The sequence below is a fragment of the Pteronotus mesoamericanus genome, unplaced genomic scaffold, assembly GCF_021234165.1.
Source record: "Pteronotus mesoamericanus isolate MK-2021 breed Mesoamerican mustached bat unplaced genomic scaffold, CSHL_Meso_final contig_230, whole genome shotgun sequence".
In the NCBI taxonomy this organism is placed as follows: Eukaryota; Metazoa; Chordata; class Mammalia; order Chiroptera; family Mormoopidae; genus Pteronotus; species Pteronotus mesoamericanus.
In genome coordinates, this window is record NW_026555096.1 from 1,446,042 (window position 1) to 1,464,078 (window position 18,037).

Sequence of the window (18,037 nt, forward strand, 5' to 3'; positions counted from 1 at the left end):
TCAAGGCATTTTGGTCTGGGAAAAAGTTTGGTATTATTTCAATTTTCCTGAATTTGCTGAGGCTTGCTTTGTGTCCTATCATGCGGTTTATCTTTGAAAAACTGCCATAAGCATTTGAAAAGAATGTGTATTTTTCTTCTTTGGGATGTAAGGTTCTATATATGTCAGTTAAGTCTATTTGATCCAGTGCGTCATTCAGCTCCACAATATCCTTATTGATGTTTTGTTTGGAAGATCTGTCCATTTTTGACAGTGGGGTGTTGAAATCCCCTACTATCAGTGTGTTGCTGTGTATATCTTTTTTGAAGTCAACCAACAATTTCCTTATACACTTGGGGGCTCCTATATTGGGAGCATATAAGTTTGCAATGTTGATGTCTTCTTGATAGGTTCTTCCTTTAAGTATTATAAAGTGCCCCTCTGGGTCTCTCTTTATGGAGTTTGTTTTGGAATCTACTTTGTCTGATATAAGTATGACAACCACGGCCTTTTTCTCATGCCCATTTGCTTGTAATATTTTTTACCATCCCTTTACTTTCAATCTGTGTAGGTCTCTGGCTCTGAGGTGGGTCTCTTGTAGGCAGCATATGTGTGGTCATGTTTTCTTATCCATTCAGCTACCCTGTGTCTTTTGATTGGGGCATTTAGTCCATTCACATTGAGAGATATTACTGATAGAAACTTACTCACCTTTTCTCTTTGTACCTGTGTTCCTCTCTCTCTCATTCTTTTCCTTCATCTGCTTAAACCAGTCCCCCTTAGCATATCTTGGAGTGCTGGTTTGGTAGAGATGTATTCTTTTAGTCTTCTCTTGTCTGGGAAACTCTATATTTCCCCTTCTATTTTAATGGAGAGCCTAGCTGGGTAGAGTAGTCTTGGCTGTAGGCCCTTGCTTTTCATGGCTTGGAATATTTGTTGCCATTCCCTTCTGGCTTGTAGTGTTTCTGTTGAGAAGTCAGCTCCTAGGCATATTGGGGCCACGTTGTATGTTACTTTCTCCTTCTCCCTTGCTGCCTTGAGGATTCTCTCTTTGTCTTTGACATTTGCCATTTTAATGATGATGTGTCTTGGAGTGGACCTCTTTGAGTCCCTCTTGAGTGGGGTCCTCTGTGCCTCCTGGATCCATGAGAGCCTTTTTTTCCTCAAATTAGGGAAATTTTCCATCATTACTTTTTTGAGGAGGTTCTCTATCCCTTGCTCCTCTTCTTCTCTTTCTGGTATCCCTATTATACAGATATTATTGCGTTTCAGGTTGTCCTGCATTTCCCTAAATGCTTCTTCATTCTTTTTGAGCCGTTTTTCCATTTCTTGTTCTTTCTGGGAGCTTCTTTTTACCTTGTCCTCCATCTCACTGATTCGATCCTTGGCTTCATCCAGGCTGCTTTGGATTCCTTCTACTGTGTTCTTCAATTCAGAAATGGTATTCTTCATATCCTCTTGTGTCTTCTTGATAGTTTCTATGTCCTTTTCCAGGCTGATATAGTTTATTGTAAGATCATGATAGTTTCTCTGCAGTTTCTCATAGTTATCTTTGAGCTGGCTGAGCTCATTGAGCTTCCTTAGAACCATTGCTTTGAATTCAGTATCTGATAGTTCCCTTGCTCTATTTCATTTAGCTCTCTGTGTGGGGAGTCCCCTTTTCCACTCATTTGGGGGGAACTTCTTTTTCTTCCCATTTTTGTGAGAGTCTGTTAAGTATTTTTGTCTTTTACTTTTCTTTCTGGGCCTGCCTCTGATGATGTCAGTTGTTGACCCTATAGGGCCTTGGGTTGTTTGTTTGAGCCTTCCAAGAGTGTAATGTCTGTGTCTGACTCCTGCTTGGAGCAGCTCTGTGACCCCTTCGGTCAGGGCTGGGCTATTTTTTGGGATCTCTCTACACTCTCATGGGGGCTCCTTGAGCGCTCCCAGCATGGCAGGATCCCGCGCCTGCCTGGGCTCGCATGTGCTTGCCCCAGACCAGGGGACTTATTTGCAACCTCGTGTACTCATCTGGCCCCCCCACCGACCGGAGAGCTCCGGGGCACTGGTCAGTTTAGAGTCTTCTATTGTGTATTTTCCCCGCTTTTGGCTCTTTGGGTGCGTTGCTTGCCCTCGCTAAATGGGGACTATGGAAATGGGAGGAAGTCAGCTCCAGGACTCTCCAGTTAATCCTCTCTCTGGTCTCTCCTCCAGGAACTCTGGGCAGCTCTACTAATTTTGTGGGCCGCTCCGCAATCGCGGGCGGGCGGGTCAATTTACACCTCCCCTTGCCGCTCTGAGCACTCCCTCGCAGGCTGTATTGGTTCCAGTCTGTGGGAGGCCTTGCTGGCTGGTGTAAGCGTTCTCCCTCCCGCGTGGGTTACATACACGCTCGCCAACCCTCGCTGGTCACTCGGCGCAAGTGTGCGCGCCTGCACTGGTTGTTTTGGGGGTGTCTATGTGTGTTTTTCGGCTTTGGCTCTTTGGGGGTGTGGCCTGTTCCCGCGCAATGGAGACTACGGCAAGGAGAAGGAGTCGGGACTCCCCGGTTCCTCCTCCCGTTCTTTCCCCAACGCCTCAGTTTCTATTCTCTCCTCAGGGGTCTCTGGGCAGTTCTGTGACCCCTTCGGCCAAGGATCCACCCCCTGTGCAGACTGCGTTTCAATCACAGGCAGTCTGTTTCATTCACGCCCAGCTTCTGCATCTTTGGGGTCGTGTCTTTCCAGCCCACAATGGAGACTACAGAAAGGGGAGGGAGTTGGGACTCCCCGGTTCCTCCTACCATTCTTTCCCCAACGCCTCCGTCTCCAGTCTCTCCTCAACGCCTCCGTCTCCAGTCTCTCCTCAAGTCTCTCCCAGCCAGTCTGCACTCAGCCCTGCAGCTCACATGCGTACAAGCTGTGTGCCAAGTGCACAGAAGGCAGGTTAATTGATTCCCTTATGCCTGAGCGAGATGGTAGCTGCAGAGTGGGAGGTGAGTTATCACCGGGGCTCCACGGGCTCCCCTCTGAGTTCTCTTCACAAAGTTTTCCTCACCAGTCTTTTCCCAGGCACCAGCCCACCCTGCTGCCGCCTCTACCCAGCAATCAAGGAGGGTGGCTGCCACTGCAGCTTTTGTGTTTGCCCTTTAAATGTCTCTTTGCATCCCCAGCCACCTCTCTCTGGCAGAGAGCGCCCCTATGCTTTTTGGGGTTGCGTTTTGTCTGTATTTTCTTGGTTTTAGCTGCTGTAGTTTAGGGGTCCCTGTTTATGATTCAGACCCCGTTCTTCTCAGGGGAAGCTAACTGGCCGTTTCAATGTCCCTCTGGTGCCAGTGCCTGTGGGCACCCAGCCCGCCCTCTCGAGCCTCCATCGCACTTCTCACCCGTTGGAATGTGTGAGAGTAGAATCCACTGTCCGTGGCACCAAGGCTCCTCTCCCACTATTGCTCCACTGCTTTCCAGGTGATTACTCCATTATTTAGTTGCAATTCCAGTTTGGTTTTGGGAGGAGGTCAGCGTGACTCCCATTCACTCCTCCGCCATCTTCTCTCCACATTTTCTTTATCTACATATTGATTTTTAACTCACCTGAATATTTCTTGTACAATGTGTGAAATAGGGCTCTATATTTGTTTTATTTCAAGTAATAGTGGTCCATGCTCCTTATTTGTTGAATAAGCCTATTTTACCCATTGATTTGAAGTATGAACTTAATCATATATTATATTGTTAGATATATATGTTTGTCTCTAGAATTCTCATTATATTTCATTGATCTATAGATTATTTCTGTTCTGGTGTCATGTTGGTTTAATTGCTGAGACTTTATAATGGTTTTAAATTTTTTAATATTTTCTAATTAACTTTGACATTTAAAAAATAAATAAAATCAATCTGCATTTAAAAAAGAAAGAAAGAAAGAAAGAAAGAAAGAAAGAAAGAAAGAAAGAAAGAAAGAAAGAAAGAAACAGATGGAACTCCTACCTTCTGTGACAACATGGATGGAACTGGAGAATATTAAGCTAAGTGAAATAAGCCAGTTGATGAAAGACAAATACCATATGATCTCACCTATAAGTGGACTTTATTCAACAAAATAAACTAATGAAAAAAATGAACCACAGGCACGGAAACATAGAGCAGACTGAAAGTGATCAGAGAGGATGGGGAAAGAGGACTATGGTGAAAAGAAGGGGAAGGGACTAGACAAAGAACATGTATGAATGACCCATGGACATGGACAACTGAGTGGGAACTGACTGTGGGAGCAGGGGGTGGGGGTGGGATGGGTAAAGGGGGGTAAAGGGGTAAAATTTGAGACAACTATAATAGAATAAACATAATTTATAAGTTTAAAAAATAAAAATGTAAAAAAGTTTTAAAAAAAGAAGCATTGAGGAAGCTGTGGAAAATTTTAGAAAAAAAAATTAAAAAGAAGCATTGAGGATAAAGGAAACATTAAACATTGAGAATGAGGCATTGAGTGAAGTCCCCCAGCTTCCCTAGAAGCTTTGCCCAGAGGCAACCACCATAGCTATGCTCTTGTATTGAGGGGTTCCAGATACACACTCCCAAACATGCCATCTTAGCATGGGAAGTATTTTGAGTTAAAGAAACTTGAAAAATAATGAAGAAGTAGGGTACTCTGCCCTTTCATTTTCTTTCTTAAAGCAGGATATAAAACTCCCACATGAAAGATGCCCACCCTATGTCAGGAGGAAAAGAACATTCTTATCACTATATATATGGAGTCAAGGCTGAGAAAAATCTGTACAAACAAACCTTAGTAAAGTAACCTTTATCTTCCTTTAGCTTCCCTATATATTTTAGTTCCTTTTTCATATTTACTACTCTTTGTTAAACCTAGTATATAAACACTTAAGCCTAACCACTTTTAAGGTCTTCATTTTCCTGTGAAGGCTACCATGTACATGTGAAAATAAAATCTGTTTGTTTTTTTCCTGTTAATTTGTATTCTGTCAACTCAATTCTCAGGCCTAGCTGGACATTCTAATAAGAGGGCAGAGGGGAAACTTTGCTTCTCCTATAATACATCCTTCTGAAGAGATTCTATGAATAATGCATAAGCATGTTTTATACATAGTCTCTTTTTTTTTACACAAACAGCATATTTATACACTGACAGTTCTGAATCTAGTGTTTTCCTTTAACAGTCTATCTTGAAGACCCTTCCAAGTCACTTCTTATAGAATTGTCCCACCTTTTTTAATAGATGCGACTGTTCACTTGCACAGTGTCACTATGAGTTCCCGGAGTAATCCCCTCTCAATCAGGATTGTTTTTAAATGTTTTGACATGACAAATGATGCTGCAGTGACCATCCTGGACGTATGTCTCTTTGAATACAGGAGTAAATCTATGAGTTAAATTTCTAGAAATAGAATTTCTAGTCCAGGGCATTTTAAACTTTGATGACTGTTGCCAGATTGCCCTCCCGCAGAGGGCAGCCGGTCACACTCTAAGCAGCACTGTCAGGAGGGCTACGCCAGGCTGTTTCAGGTACTTTTCAAGTCCACATGGTGAGATGTGGAACGGCAGCACCAGCCCTGGCCTATGTACCTTCAAAACCTCTCCCTCCACAGGGTGTCCCACCTTCACCCAACCCCTGGGGTCCCAACAGCAGGGGCTAGAGCACATTCCCAGAATGTTCTAGTGCTTTCCTTTGGGAAGAACTAAGTAACAATGAGAACAAACAAAACCACAAGAAAAATGTCTGGTGAAGGCAGCGTTAATATCTTAAACATGGATTCTGCTAGAAAAGAATGGCATTTTAAAAATTGGCAAATAAACCCAAGTGAACTACTACCTACTCTACCATCTAAATCAGCCCTGGGAAGGCCACACCCCTAGTTTACTCATGCTTAAGAAATCGCTTATGCTCTGAGTCTATTGATCATTTTAGAAAGAGTAGAATTTCTGCTTCACAAGTAGAATTTCTTTAAGATCAGCTAGATGAGACATTATCACTTCTGACTAGGAAAATAACTAAGTTGTGTCCACACCTGGTCCTATGTGTAAGGAACAGTTTGTCTGGAAATCCAAAATGCTAGAGCTGAAGTTAGAGGGGTGTTCCATGGAAGCCCATGGCAGCAGGTCCTGCAGGAGTCAGGCCTCGAGGTATACATCTGCAAAAGGGGGACGTCAGCTACAGGTGCTCAAAGTTTTTTCCCATGCTATTCACCTGCAAGTTAGTGCAACACCCTGATATCATTGGTGAGAATATGGAGATGCAGAGCTGTCATATGAGGTACCCAGGACAGAGTTAATATGTCCATTCACTTATATTTGTTTATTTGTGCAAAATCTACCACAGAGAATGCTTTAGCCTGCTCACATGTAGCATGTATGCCTTCTTGCATATCTCTTGCTTGCCTATACCTTGCTATCAATATAGTCTCCTACACTGGTATATGTAATGAGTATGCTTAATTTTTCAAAAAGGCACAGATTGCTGAGGAAAAGTTAGGTATCAAAAAGGAGAGAAACTATATGAATTACATTTATATTGGCTACCTATGCAGTGTGTCATCCACTCTTGCTACCTTGATTATTTTTAGATGAGGCATTCAGTCACACTAGTAATCAATGAAAGTATATTAAACCAATAAGGACACACTATGTTTTATATGCCAGTCTGACAAATCTGAGAAGAAATACAGTGTGAGGATCTCTTTGCATCGGCTCATCTCTTCCAACAGAGACAGAGCAGGAAAGCCCCCTGCCTGCCTGCTTGTGTCACTGCCACAAGCAAGCCCATGATCAGGCATGCCTCTCGCCCTGCCACGCAGAGGACACTAGGTGGGAAAAGGTGGGAACTACACTAGCTCACAGCGGATGTATTACAGGTTTTTTAAATTATTTTTTATTTTTTATTTTTTTATTGTTCAAATACATTTGCCTCCATTTTCCTGTATTACATTTTTGAAGACTGTTCAAAGCACAGTGTCTAACCCAAGTTGCATTTACTAAGGATTTGCTGGATGGTGACTAACTGAAACTGAAGCACGTTTCTAGCTGGGGCAGCTCTGAATATTGTAAAACTTGGACTTGTGGACCTCAGGTGCTTATTCAAAGAGTTGATATGTATAATAATCACCTGGATGTTTGTTGAAGTTCATATTCCCAGGCCACATCCCTAGAGGTTCCCATTTAACAGGTGCAGAGCAGGCCCGGGAATCTGCATTTTAATAAGCAGCCCAGATGATTTGGATCTTTTATCTTGGATGATTTATCTGACGACTATATTTTGAGAAACTGACCGATGGACACCCATGAAACCATAGTTCTCATAACTCGTTCATTTGTTCATGCACCCCTTTAACAGATAATTATTGAATATTTGCTGTGTGCCCCACACACTGTTAAGCATAAAGGGAGATAAAGCCTTCATGGTGCTCGTGGTGTAACAGGAGAGATGGAAGAGTATAGACTGTCCCGGCACAGCATGCCAGCGATGCTGTGGGTCCTCTGGGGATACAGAGAAGGGAGCGTGGTCGGACGAGGGTGAGAGAAGGGGCAGACATCAGAGAATTGGTTCCCAAGGTGGGGTAAGGAGCTAAGAAGACAAAAACAGGGAGAAGAAGTTCAAGCCATCAAGTCTAGAGCCAGTTGGACATGTTTGGAGATTACAAGTAATTTTGTATAGAGTATAAAACCTGGGTATGTGTATTTGTGTGCATGAGTACGTGAACAGGGCCAGTCCAGACAAGGGCAGGGCCAGCTCAGAAGTCGTCTTGTGCATAAAATATGCCAAAGAGAGTCTCAGAAGTTAAGTAGGGATGACATGTAGAGCTCTATGTTTTAGAAAGTCAGTCATGGCAATTCACACAGAGGGAAAGTAAAAACCTGGAAAGCTTAACAAACTTCTTTACCTGCTACACATGCTCTCCATGAAAAATGCCCGGGAAGAGTTTGGCATTGTGCTCTTCTGTCCAGAGCAAAACTCTCCTTTTGAGCTGATTCCTTTCCACCAAGGCCTAACTAATATTTTACACCAAGTTTGTATAAAAAATAATTACTGTTTAGTTTTTAATGTAATTAATGTGAACAGCAGTAGTGAAAACAACCCTTACTCAAGTTCGGACTAGACTGGGTCTGAGCCTTACCTTTCAGAGCCTCTGCATAGGAGGCACAAGGGACCTTCCCCAACAGCACAGTGGCTGACTCAGGCTCACCATGAACATGCATTAAATAAACCACTCTCCACATAAAGTGGAGCTGTTGGGAGAGAAATGTGTTTGCGGTTCTGGGAATCATTAATCAATGACACCAAGGTGACACAAAATAATTACTGTCCTAGGTACATCAATGGGGCAATCAGAGCGCCCCTGTGCACACAGAAAAGTGAGTTAAGCTACTGCCATCCTGCAGCTCCAGGCCCTGTTTCTGCCATCTTTGAAATGGAAATGGAAAACCACTCTCACAGGACCATGGTGAGGTAAAATGACATGCTGTACAAAGAGCACACAGAGCAGGGGCTCCAGGTGTCTGGCTATTGACATTTTTGCCAATGATGGCAACAAACAGAGCAGAATGATACTTTCAGTCTGTCTGAGCACCTTCCCAGTGCCAAGCCACCCCCTGGCACTAACTGCTGGCAACTGCCTCCCTGGTGGCAGTGGTGGTAAAGTTGCCATGGTGAACAGCCTTGGCCAAGCTATGTCCCACCTGCCCACAGAGAGGCTCCCTTTAGAGACAGGTCGACCCTGCCCAGTGCATTCTGCGCCTTGACCAGCGTCCCCAGGCACTCAAGGGAAGGCCCAGGTTGCAGCTGCAAGCAGGATGCCCACTCTTTGAGCCCCCACCCTGCCCCTCTGCAAACCCGCTGGCTCCCTGCACATGGCCTCCTGACCTGGTTACTCTTTCCAGAGGACAAATGCTATATGTCATGAAAAAGAGAGACAAGGATGAACTGAAGCCTGTCCCTGCCTTTAAAGAAATTATAAGCAGACTCGGAAATAATTACAGGGCCATGTGATGAGAGAGATGCTGGCAGCAGAGTGAGCAGCGCGCTGAGGGAGGTCCAGGGTTCTGTGAGCGGCCCAGGGCTCTGAGTGCATTGTGCCACCAGGAGAGGCTCACTCAGCAGGAGGCCTCAGCTTCAGGGGTGTGGTTAGCAGGTGGGCATCAGGCTGTGAGGAGATGTACAGGGCCTGGTCACAGAGGCCTCATCTACCCACCAGCCAGCTGGGGATGATCCACAAAGAGTTCTCTAGTCTAGATCTGACTCATCTCTTCTGACTCAAGGATGTTCTTGAGCTCTGGGGCCTACCTCCATGTGTTACTTCCTACCTTATCTTTTAAGTTGAAGAGCCTCCTCGGTTTAACCACACATCAGTCCAGGCCCGAAACCCAGCATCTTCCTTCTTTTCCACAAAATGTTGCATTTTGTAGGGAGCATAGAACTCCTACAAGGGCCCCATCCTTGCAGGTCAGGCCTCTCATGGGCTCTTCTCTGACCCACTGTCTCATCACCCACCATCTCAGAGGGACAACAGACCATTTAGATCCTCGAGTCCCCCATTCTGCCCAAGCTCTCACCACAGCATTTCCTTAACCCCTGAAGTTCCCTGCCTCACAGGAGCACCGAGAGCCTGGCTGGGGACAGGTTTGAATTAAAGCAATTCATTGTTTGCACTGACAAGTCTTTTCCTACTTTCTCAGAGCCATGGCCTAGATACCAGGGTTCATACCCCACTCCTCTTTCCTTCTTGGGGTGAGAGAACAAATCCTAAGGGACAATTAAAAGAAGAGCAACAACCACAGTGACAACAGCAGACACAACCCACTGAGCTCTCACCCAACACTGGGCAGAGTTTTGGACAGGAACATATAGCATCTCTTCACTCTTTGACACAAGCTGATGAGTCAAGGAATATAGTCCCGTTTTAAAGATAAATGAAATGAGACTCAGGAGTGGGTCTTTACTTACCCAAAGTCACTGGGCGTATTAGTGGCGGAGGTGCCATTAGGTAGGTGGGGTCTGTATAGCATTTGCCCATGGCATCTGCACACCCTACCCCTAGGGAACCTGTCCCCTGTGGCCCTGGCCTTTCTCTTTCCAAATATACTTCTTCAGGGAGCTGATGTATCTGGTGGTTTAGTTCCCCTGACACTGGAGGAACTCAGGCAGAATCAGGAAACAATCTCTCCTACAATTTACCAGGAAATCAGAGGTAACAAGTACAACCCAATGAAAGAAATGAAAACAACTCATGAAAAGAACACAGGTCCAGACAATAGCAAAACTCATCTTGCCCATACAGCAGAGATATTGGAAAGGTAAGGAGGACTCCACCTGCTGCAGCTGGCTTGGAACATGGAGGGAGGGGTCCACAAGGCAAGGGATGTGTGCAGCCTCTAGAACCTAAGCATGAGCTCGGTCTGGCAGCAGGCAAAGAAACTGGGAGCTCAGTCCTACAGAAATATGGACCTGAATTCTGTCAACACATAAATGAACTTGAAAACAAATTCATTCCCAGAGCCTCTAGAAAGAAGTGCATCCCTGCCAACACTTCAGCTTCAGCCCTGTAAGACCCTAAGCAGAGAACCAGCTGAGACATGTCGTGTCCAGACTTCTAAGACTATACATGTATGTTGTTTTAAGATATAATATTACTTCCATAATCAAAATAAAATGCATATGAATTTAATAAACCTTCATTCATTAGCATTAAATGACTTCTCCAGGCATTCCTGAGACTAGGCACCCATAGATCCCTCTGTTAAGGAGCATCAATGCAGTGAGAGAGGCAGACAGATGTAGTGATGGTTAGCCTATGTACTGAGATCATGGATAGGAGGTGATGCAGAAGGCAGTGGAGACAGCAACAGAGAGACCAGTTTTCCAGGTCTCAGAGCAGTCAGTGGTCAAGATCAACATCCCAAGTACCCATCGATAGATGAGTAGATAAAAAAGCTGTGGTACATATATACAATGAAATATTATTCGGCCATAAAAGAGTGAAATCTTACCATTTGTAACAGCATCAATGGACCTAGAGGGTATTATGCTAAGTGAATAAGTCAATCAGAGAAAGACAAATAGCATATGATTTTACTTTCATGTAGAGTCTAAATAAAAAAATAAATAAACAAACAAAATTGAAACAGACTCAGATACAGACAACATAGTGATGATAGCCATGGATAGGGGGAATTTGGGTGAAAATGATGAATGGATTAAAAAGTACAAATTGGTAGTTAATAAATAGTCATGTGGATGTAAAGTACAGTATATAATATAATCAATAATATTTTTTGGTAACTATGTATGGTGCCAAGTATGTCTGGAAATATCGAGGGGAACACTTAAAAAGTATATAGTTGTCTGACCACTATGTTGTACACCTTACGCCAATGCAAAATAATATGGAATGTAAATTGTAATTGAAAAATAAAATTTAAAAATATCAGCTTCATATTGTCAGATGCTGGGAGTCTAGTGGGAAGGGCACTATACATAGATGAACCAGTGTGAGCAAAGACATGGTGAAAGGTATGAGGAAGACCTGCCAATGTGCTCTATGCCTGAAAACTTTGGGTTAAGCAGGTATAAGAAGGACATGTTGTTGTCACAGGACTGTATTGCTTGAACTGTTATCAAAATCTGAAAGTAGCTAAGCAATTTGCTGAAAATTTTGCAGCAGTCCATTTGGCAAGTGTACTTTAGGCCAGCTCTTCTTTCCAACCCCTTCAAGCAGTAAGTCCCTGCTTAACACCCTCCAGGATTCTCTTCAAGAAAGCTGCCCCTAGAAAGGACATGCTTTAGTTTCTGTACCTTGCTCATGCTCATCACAGGCTCTCTGAGCTTGTGTCCTGCTCCTGGAAATCCAAGCTGCTTACTCTGTAGCCCTTAGTTCAGATCTAGTTCTATCCACCCTGAGGCCCAGCTGGCCCTCAGCTCTCAGGCACACACCTCTGTATGGCTACTGCATGGCTTGCTGATTTCTGTTTTACTGAGGCATCTCCTTCACCTATATTCCATACAGAGGAGTTGATGGATAAAACCCTAATGTCCACCTAGCCCTTAAAACCAATCAACCCTTGGAAAGGGAAGAGATAGCCTTCAATGGGCAACCTCACATGTGTCTAGCTTTGAGCTAGTCTCTTTATTCCATTTAAGCCTTACAAGAATCTTGTGATGTGGTTGGTATAAACTCCATATTGAAAATAAGAAAAATTAGGGCTCCCAAATGTTAGGAGATATGCCATGTATGTAGTATGTGGCTAATTTGGGATTTGAGCTCAGGTCTTTTCTGCTCTAAGCCACATGCTTCACAATTCCCCTACCTTTCTCAGACTTGGGAAAGAGGAACCCTGCACTGGGTCCACATTTCAGGGAGACCCCTCTGGCCCTCCTGCAGTCATACCAAAGAAACATGTCCCCCAAGCCAGCTCCAGGCATCCCAAATTGTAGACTTCCCTGCTAATTGCTCCAGCCTGCCTCCTGGCCCTGTGCATTGTATCTCCAAATTCACACTTCTGAGGGCTGACGGTGCCAGAAGTATCCTTATACCCTGAGGCCTGAGAGGTGCAGGGTGTGGGAGCAGCTGGGCATATGGGTCTGGGTGTCCAAAAGCCCCTCAAGATAGGAGCACTTATGGAAGCACTATTTTTTATTGTACTCCTCAGGGTGGTCAGGCTGCAGGCAGGAGCCGAGGTGTTGAACTACAAGAAGGTCAAGAATTCTACATTTAAAACTGGTCTCCCAGGTATTATAAAGGTTAGAGCATATTTCACTTAACAGTTTATTAACTTGATTTTCACCTTTAAAATATTTTGAGGCAGGGAGGGTAGTTCCATTTGCATGCCTGCCCTGGGCACATGCATTCAGGAGCATGTGTATTGATTTTTTTTTTTATAGTGGAGGGAGCTATTCCCTTCCTTATGAGTGAAGAAAGCTTAGGTGTCTCATATCTGATCACCCTGAAAAAACTGTCATGATGGGCTGCATTACCTTTTCATGATCAAGAAGCTCTTGTAAAATAACTTGTCTTTCCTGACACAGTTCCAAGAAATCTTCAGAATGCTGACTTTCATGTAAGGCAGGGAAGAAGGTAAGCTGGGTGCAGTCTGCTGCTACCTCGCCTCTCTCGCTCTCAGCTTCCTTCGGTGTCAGATCATCTGCAGTGGCATAAAGTGACACACAATTTTGGCACGCGTTACCTGACATCACAAAGGGTGGTGTGCAGTCTGGGCCTGAATCACTGTGGGGAACAACAAGATTTCAGGGAAGACATGAGTGGTGTGTATCTCAGCTTGTCCCTAGCTGTTTCTGAAAGTGTACACCACCCCTCTGACCCTGTGGTGTGGTCAACACACCCTCCAGTTGATTCCCTCTAGATGGCGTGTCCAGGCCTGGCTGCTCCACCAGGGTTTGCTTTATCTGAATTTCACTTTGTTCACTCTTTGAAAAGAATGTTTTTTGTTGTTTTTTTTTAAATTATGGAAACACTATCTTCTTATTGTACAATAAAAAAAAACTTGGAAAAACCATAAAATTGTGAAAAATAAAACAAATACTCATATACCCAGAGGTAGTGTTAATAATAGCAGATCCAATTTAGTAAGCACATTCTCTGTGCTGGGTACTTTTAATGACACTTTTATTCTAGTCCTATCAGTTGTAGATTCTACTTATCCTCAGTTTACAAATGGGAAAATTGAAAGCAGCTAAATACTTTGCTCAAGGTAATATGGCTGCTATAATAGAGGCAGAACCTGAACCATGTCCCTCTGAGTCCAGAGTCTGAGCTTTTCAGCTCTAAGCTGTTTGTCCTCACTGTCTACACCTCATTGTTTGTCCTCACTGTCCACCAATAAACCACTGTCCACTGGTTTATTTACTTCTGATATCTTCTCTGTATGTATATGTATAAGCACACACATATGTAATTTTTGACATTATAGGAATTATACTGCTTTTATAGTTTTTTCTAATTTTTTTTTTTTACTCAAGATTGTATCATGAGTACTCATCTAATCTATTAGAAGTTCTTTGAAAACAATATTCTATTGTGTGGATTTTTCATAATCGCCTAACCCATCTCTTATATTTTTGAGATACAGGTGGTTTGTGTTTCTGTACTTCCGTGAATGTACTATGCTGAAGTCATTTGTGTCCTAAGGACACATTCCTGGGCATGGGTGTTTGGGTACCAGTTAAGAACATACCTATGTGACTTTCTAGATTCTACTCCTCCACCCTTTCCTGGGTGTCCACCTGCCTGGAGCAGGCACACTCCACATGACTGTGAAGTCAAAGAGTTAGCAGATCTTTTTTTTTAATGCCAAGATGCTCACCTCTGTGACCTCATTCTCACCTGGGACTCTCACATATGGATAAACAAAAGTGTCTGCTTCAGGCTTTCCCCAGCAGGGAGAATGCTATGTAGTTACAGGTACCCAGAAAGTCATGGTGGAGACCCACAGGCCTTTTCTTCTCCACTGATTGAGCTCCCAAAGGACCAGAGGAGTCAGCAACCCACGACCATAGTTTAATAAATCAGTACATACTTTCCACAACTGCACTCTCTGTAGCCATCCCCTCTGAAAGAGAGAGCAGGCAGATTCTCATTCTGATCTTAAGTTGTGGGCCTTTAGGTGGAGGAAGAGAAACAAATGGATATTACAATGTTATCATAACATTGTAATCACAGTGGGGTCCCCATATCAAATTGGGATTCAGAGCCCAGGATCTCCACTTTTGGGAAATGCTACAGGCTGGCAAGATAGCCGGCTCAATAGAAAATCCAGCACTAAGATCTTAAATGGGACAACACGATCAACACTAAGAAGCTGTCATTTGGTTAAAACAATGACACTAGTTGCAGCCTAGGATACAGTGAAAGTCACAGACAGGGATGCCTGAGCAAAAGGCAGAGTCTGGTAGAACACACAAACCCTGAAATACAGTGTGTACATCTGTGTGTCCACGTGTATCAATGTGTTCTTGCCAAAATGACCTCTGAAAATAAAGCCTACATTTTCAGCAAATCAACTTAATCAAATTCCTCCATGAAAATGATAAAAATAAACAGTTAATATAAGCATAAAATATGATTCAAAGTATTTTTTAGCTTGGGAAGTACTAAACTTATCTGTGGTTTCACTTGCCCTGGTTTTAGTTCCCTGCAGTTAAACACAGTCCAAAAATATTAAATAGAAAATTCCATAAATAAACAATTCATAAGTTTTAAATTGTGTGCTGTTCTGAGTAGCATAATGAAACTCCAGCAATCCTGCTCCATCCCATCCAGAAAGTGCTTCTCCCTCCATCCAGTGTCTCCACTCCATGTATGGTCCCCATCTGTTAGTCACTTAGTGGCACCTCAGTTATCTGATTGACTGTCATGGTATCAGAGGGTTTGTGCTCATTTTACTTAATAATTATCCCAAAGCATCAGAGTGCTTCCTTTAAGTGGAGAGGGGTGAATGTATAGGAAAAACATAGCATATGGTCTTGCAATGTATCCCCCATGTATAAAGGGGGACTACTATAATAATGACTATTTTATCTGTCATATTTATAATCAGAGAGTTCAGTGTAAGGACTATTAAATATCTGTTCTACCCATGTTTACTCTAAAACAGTCTGTTTTTTTTTCTTCCTATGTGTTTTTTTTTAAGATTTTTAAATTTATTTTTAGAGAAGGGAAGGGAGGGAGAGAAACATCAATGTGTGGTTGCTACTCACAAGTCCCCTCCTGGGGACCTGGCCCACAACCCAGGCATTTGCCCTGACTGGGAATCGAACTGGCGATCCTTTGCTTTGCAGGCTGGCACTCAATCCACTGAGCCATACCAGCCAGGGCAACTTCCTATGTGTTTTGTGTCATATACTATTGAACATGTATTTGTACTGTTTGGGGCACTTTTAAGGCTTCCCTGATAGAGCAAATTGACAAGATAGTTTCCCTGAAAAAAATTTGTATTGTTTCAATGTTAATATAAAATTCTCCCCCTAAGAGGGTTCTGAGGTCTGGAGTAGGTTTCTCTTAATTCTGGGGAGCATAGTAATGAAGAGAGTCTTAGCACTATGTACCCTAGACCTGCAGTATTTTCTTACTCCAAAATATTGATTTCATCTCTTTAATGAGATATTAAATAAAACAAAAAATTAGTTTAATTTTTAAATAAAAAAAATAGGTAAATTGATAAACTAAATACCTTTGTTTTCAGCATTTGTTTGAGAAATATCACCATTTCTCTCTTGACTTTCCTGAAATAAAATGAGAGAAAAGAGAAATTAAATCTTGGGTACTGCCTATATGCAACCCCTCATTCCACAAATTCATATACACAAGCATGTGACTCCTTCAAATAAATCACATACTCCAGACTCAGACGCCAGGAGAGAAAATGCTAAATCCTAAAGGACCACAATAAAATGCAAGTATTAATGTTCTTGAGTCAAAGGGGAAAAACCCACTATCTTCCATTAAGTAGGATTACAGTAATCACCAAAAATGATGCCAAAATGAGATTAGATCACATCCTGGATCTGTGGTGTGGGCCCCCCTGAAGCGGGGTCAGGGTCAGAGACTTGGATTCGCAGCCAGCCTCTCTCTTGGTCACCAGCACAATGTGTGGGCTACTTATTTCTCCTGCCTCTATTTCCTAAGAAATATATTGAGGGAAATATACTATATACCACAAGATGTTCATTGACAATACATTAAAATTTAAAGTATATACTGAATAAATGAATTATAATTTTTCCATTAGGTTTTATAAAGGATTTAATGTGAATAAAAGATTCTGAGGTTACAGACTAGAAAATAGACAAACATTGTCTTGCATTGTCCTGCCCAGTGTTTGCAGGGCTTGCTTTTAGACTTTCTTAAATCATGAATTGTTCAATGAAGAAATAAAAAGCTATTAACAGATTTTTTTTTAGATCCACTACCAATCCAACTGGTTCTCAGCTCCTTAAAAAGTCAAAAGTGTAAGTCTGATGACACAGAGTTCAAGCTTCATTACAGTAAGCCCCTGAGGCCTGCCTAGATTCCATTGATTAGGAATTCAGTGCAGCTTCAATGTCACTTAAACTAAGTTGGTCACTGGCTTGAGCTTGCAGAAATAGCCGAATTCCAGATGTTCCCATTGTAAAACTTGCCATGGGATTTGCTTGTACAATTATGCCCAGAGCAGTGCTGGTCATGACTGCTCCACAACAAGTAACTTGGGCAAGCTGACAGTGATCACATGGCTCTTTCTCAACAATGGCAATCAGATTATTCCACTGGACTTTTGTGGATGTAAGTGTGGTTTGGGTCAGTGGTGTAGATATGAACCACTTACCTATTCATTCACTCACTCATTGGTTTGTTTATTTAGGCTGTGGTTATAGCATCCTTCCTCTCTTACCTGGGAGGGTTAGTGATTTTTTTTCTGTTAAACAGCATTGAGAATAGATTAGAGCAACCCTGCTTTAACTGCATACATTTTCTCTCCTACCTGCCTATATCAAAGCTCTTGCAAAGCACACCAGGAAGAGTCCTGATGAAAACAACATGAGATGCAAAAGCTAAGGAAACTATACCCTACTCTTCCTGCATTGAAGCATCATTGTCTTGCTGCATGGGACTCTTACCTTGAGTTTTTCTGCACCCAGGGCCTCCAGCAGAGAAAAGCATCTGAGGCGTTTCCTCATGCGAGCAGGTCCTTCTCTCCAGTCCAGTTCCCACCGGGAACAGGGTGTGGCTTGTGCTGGCTGGTGCCACAACCCCAGCTCCCCAAAAAGCTGCTCCTGGATCTGGGCCCAGGCTTTGGCTGCCTTGATATTGCCACATCTCCGTCTCTGGAAAACAGAAGTGTGGCATTACCCCTGGACATTTTACTCTCAAGCCTGACTCCAAACTTCTTGGGGCAAACAGACCAAGTCCCTCATGATTGAGAAAACTGTCCCTCTAACAGGTATCCCCAAGTGCCCACAGAGTGTTTAGTATATCTAAGACTTGTCCTGGAGAAGAAATTGGTTTCTCAGTTTTGAGACCATTTAATATTGGGTAGGGGAGGAAAAAACCATCAGCTGTTTGGAATTCAGAGCCATGTGACTGTTGGGTGTTGGATAG

At 43.0% G+C, this 18,037-nt stretch overlaps 1 protein-coding gene across 1 annotated transcript in view; it reads right to left on the reverse strand.

Annotated features, from left to right (window-relative positions):
• WDFY4 (WDFY family member 4) overlaps positions 1-18,037 on the reverse strand; it is a 328,638-nt gene that overhangs the window by 97,469 nt on the left and 213,132 nt on the right. The window contains exons 41-43 of the mRNA XM_054572378.1: positions 17,557-17,763; positions 16,131-16,182; positions 12,919-13,085 (exon numbers count right to left, since the gene is read on the reverse strand). Coding sequence (XP_054428353.1) covers positions 12,919-13,085; positions 16,131-16,182; positions 17,557-17,763 — 426 coding nt within the window. The remainder of the gene's footprint in view (positions 1-12,918; positions 13,086-16,130; positions 16,183-17,556; positions 17,764-18,037) is intronic.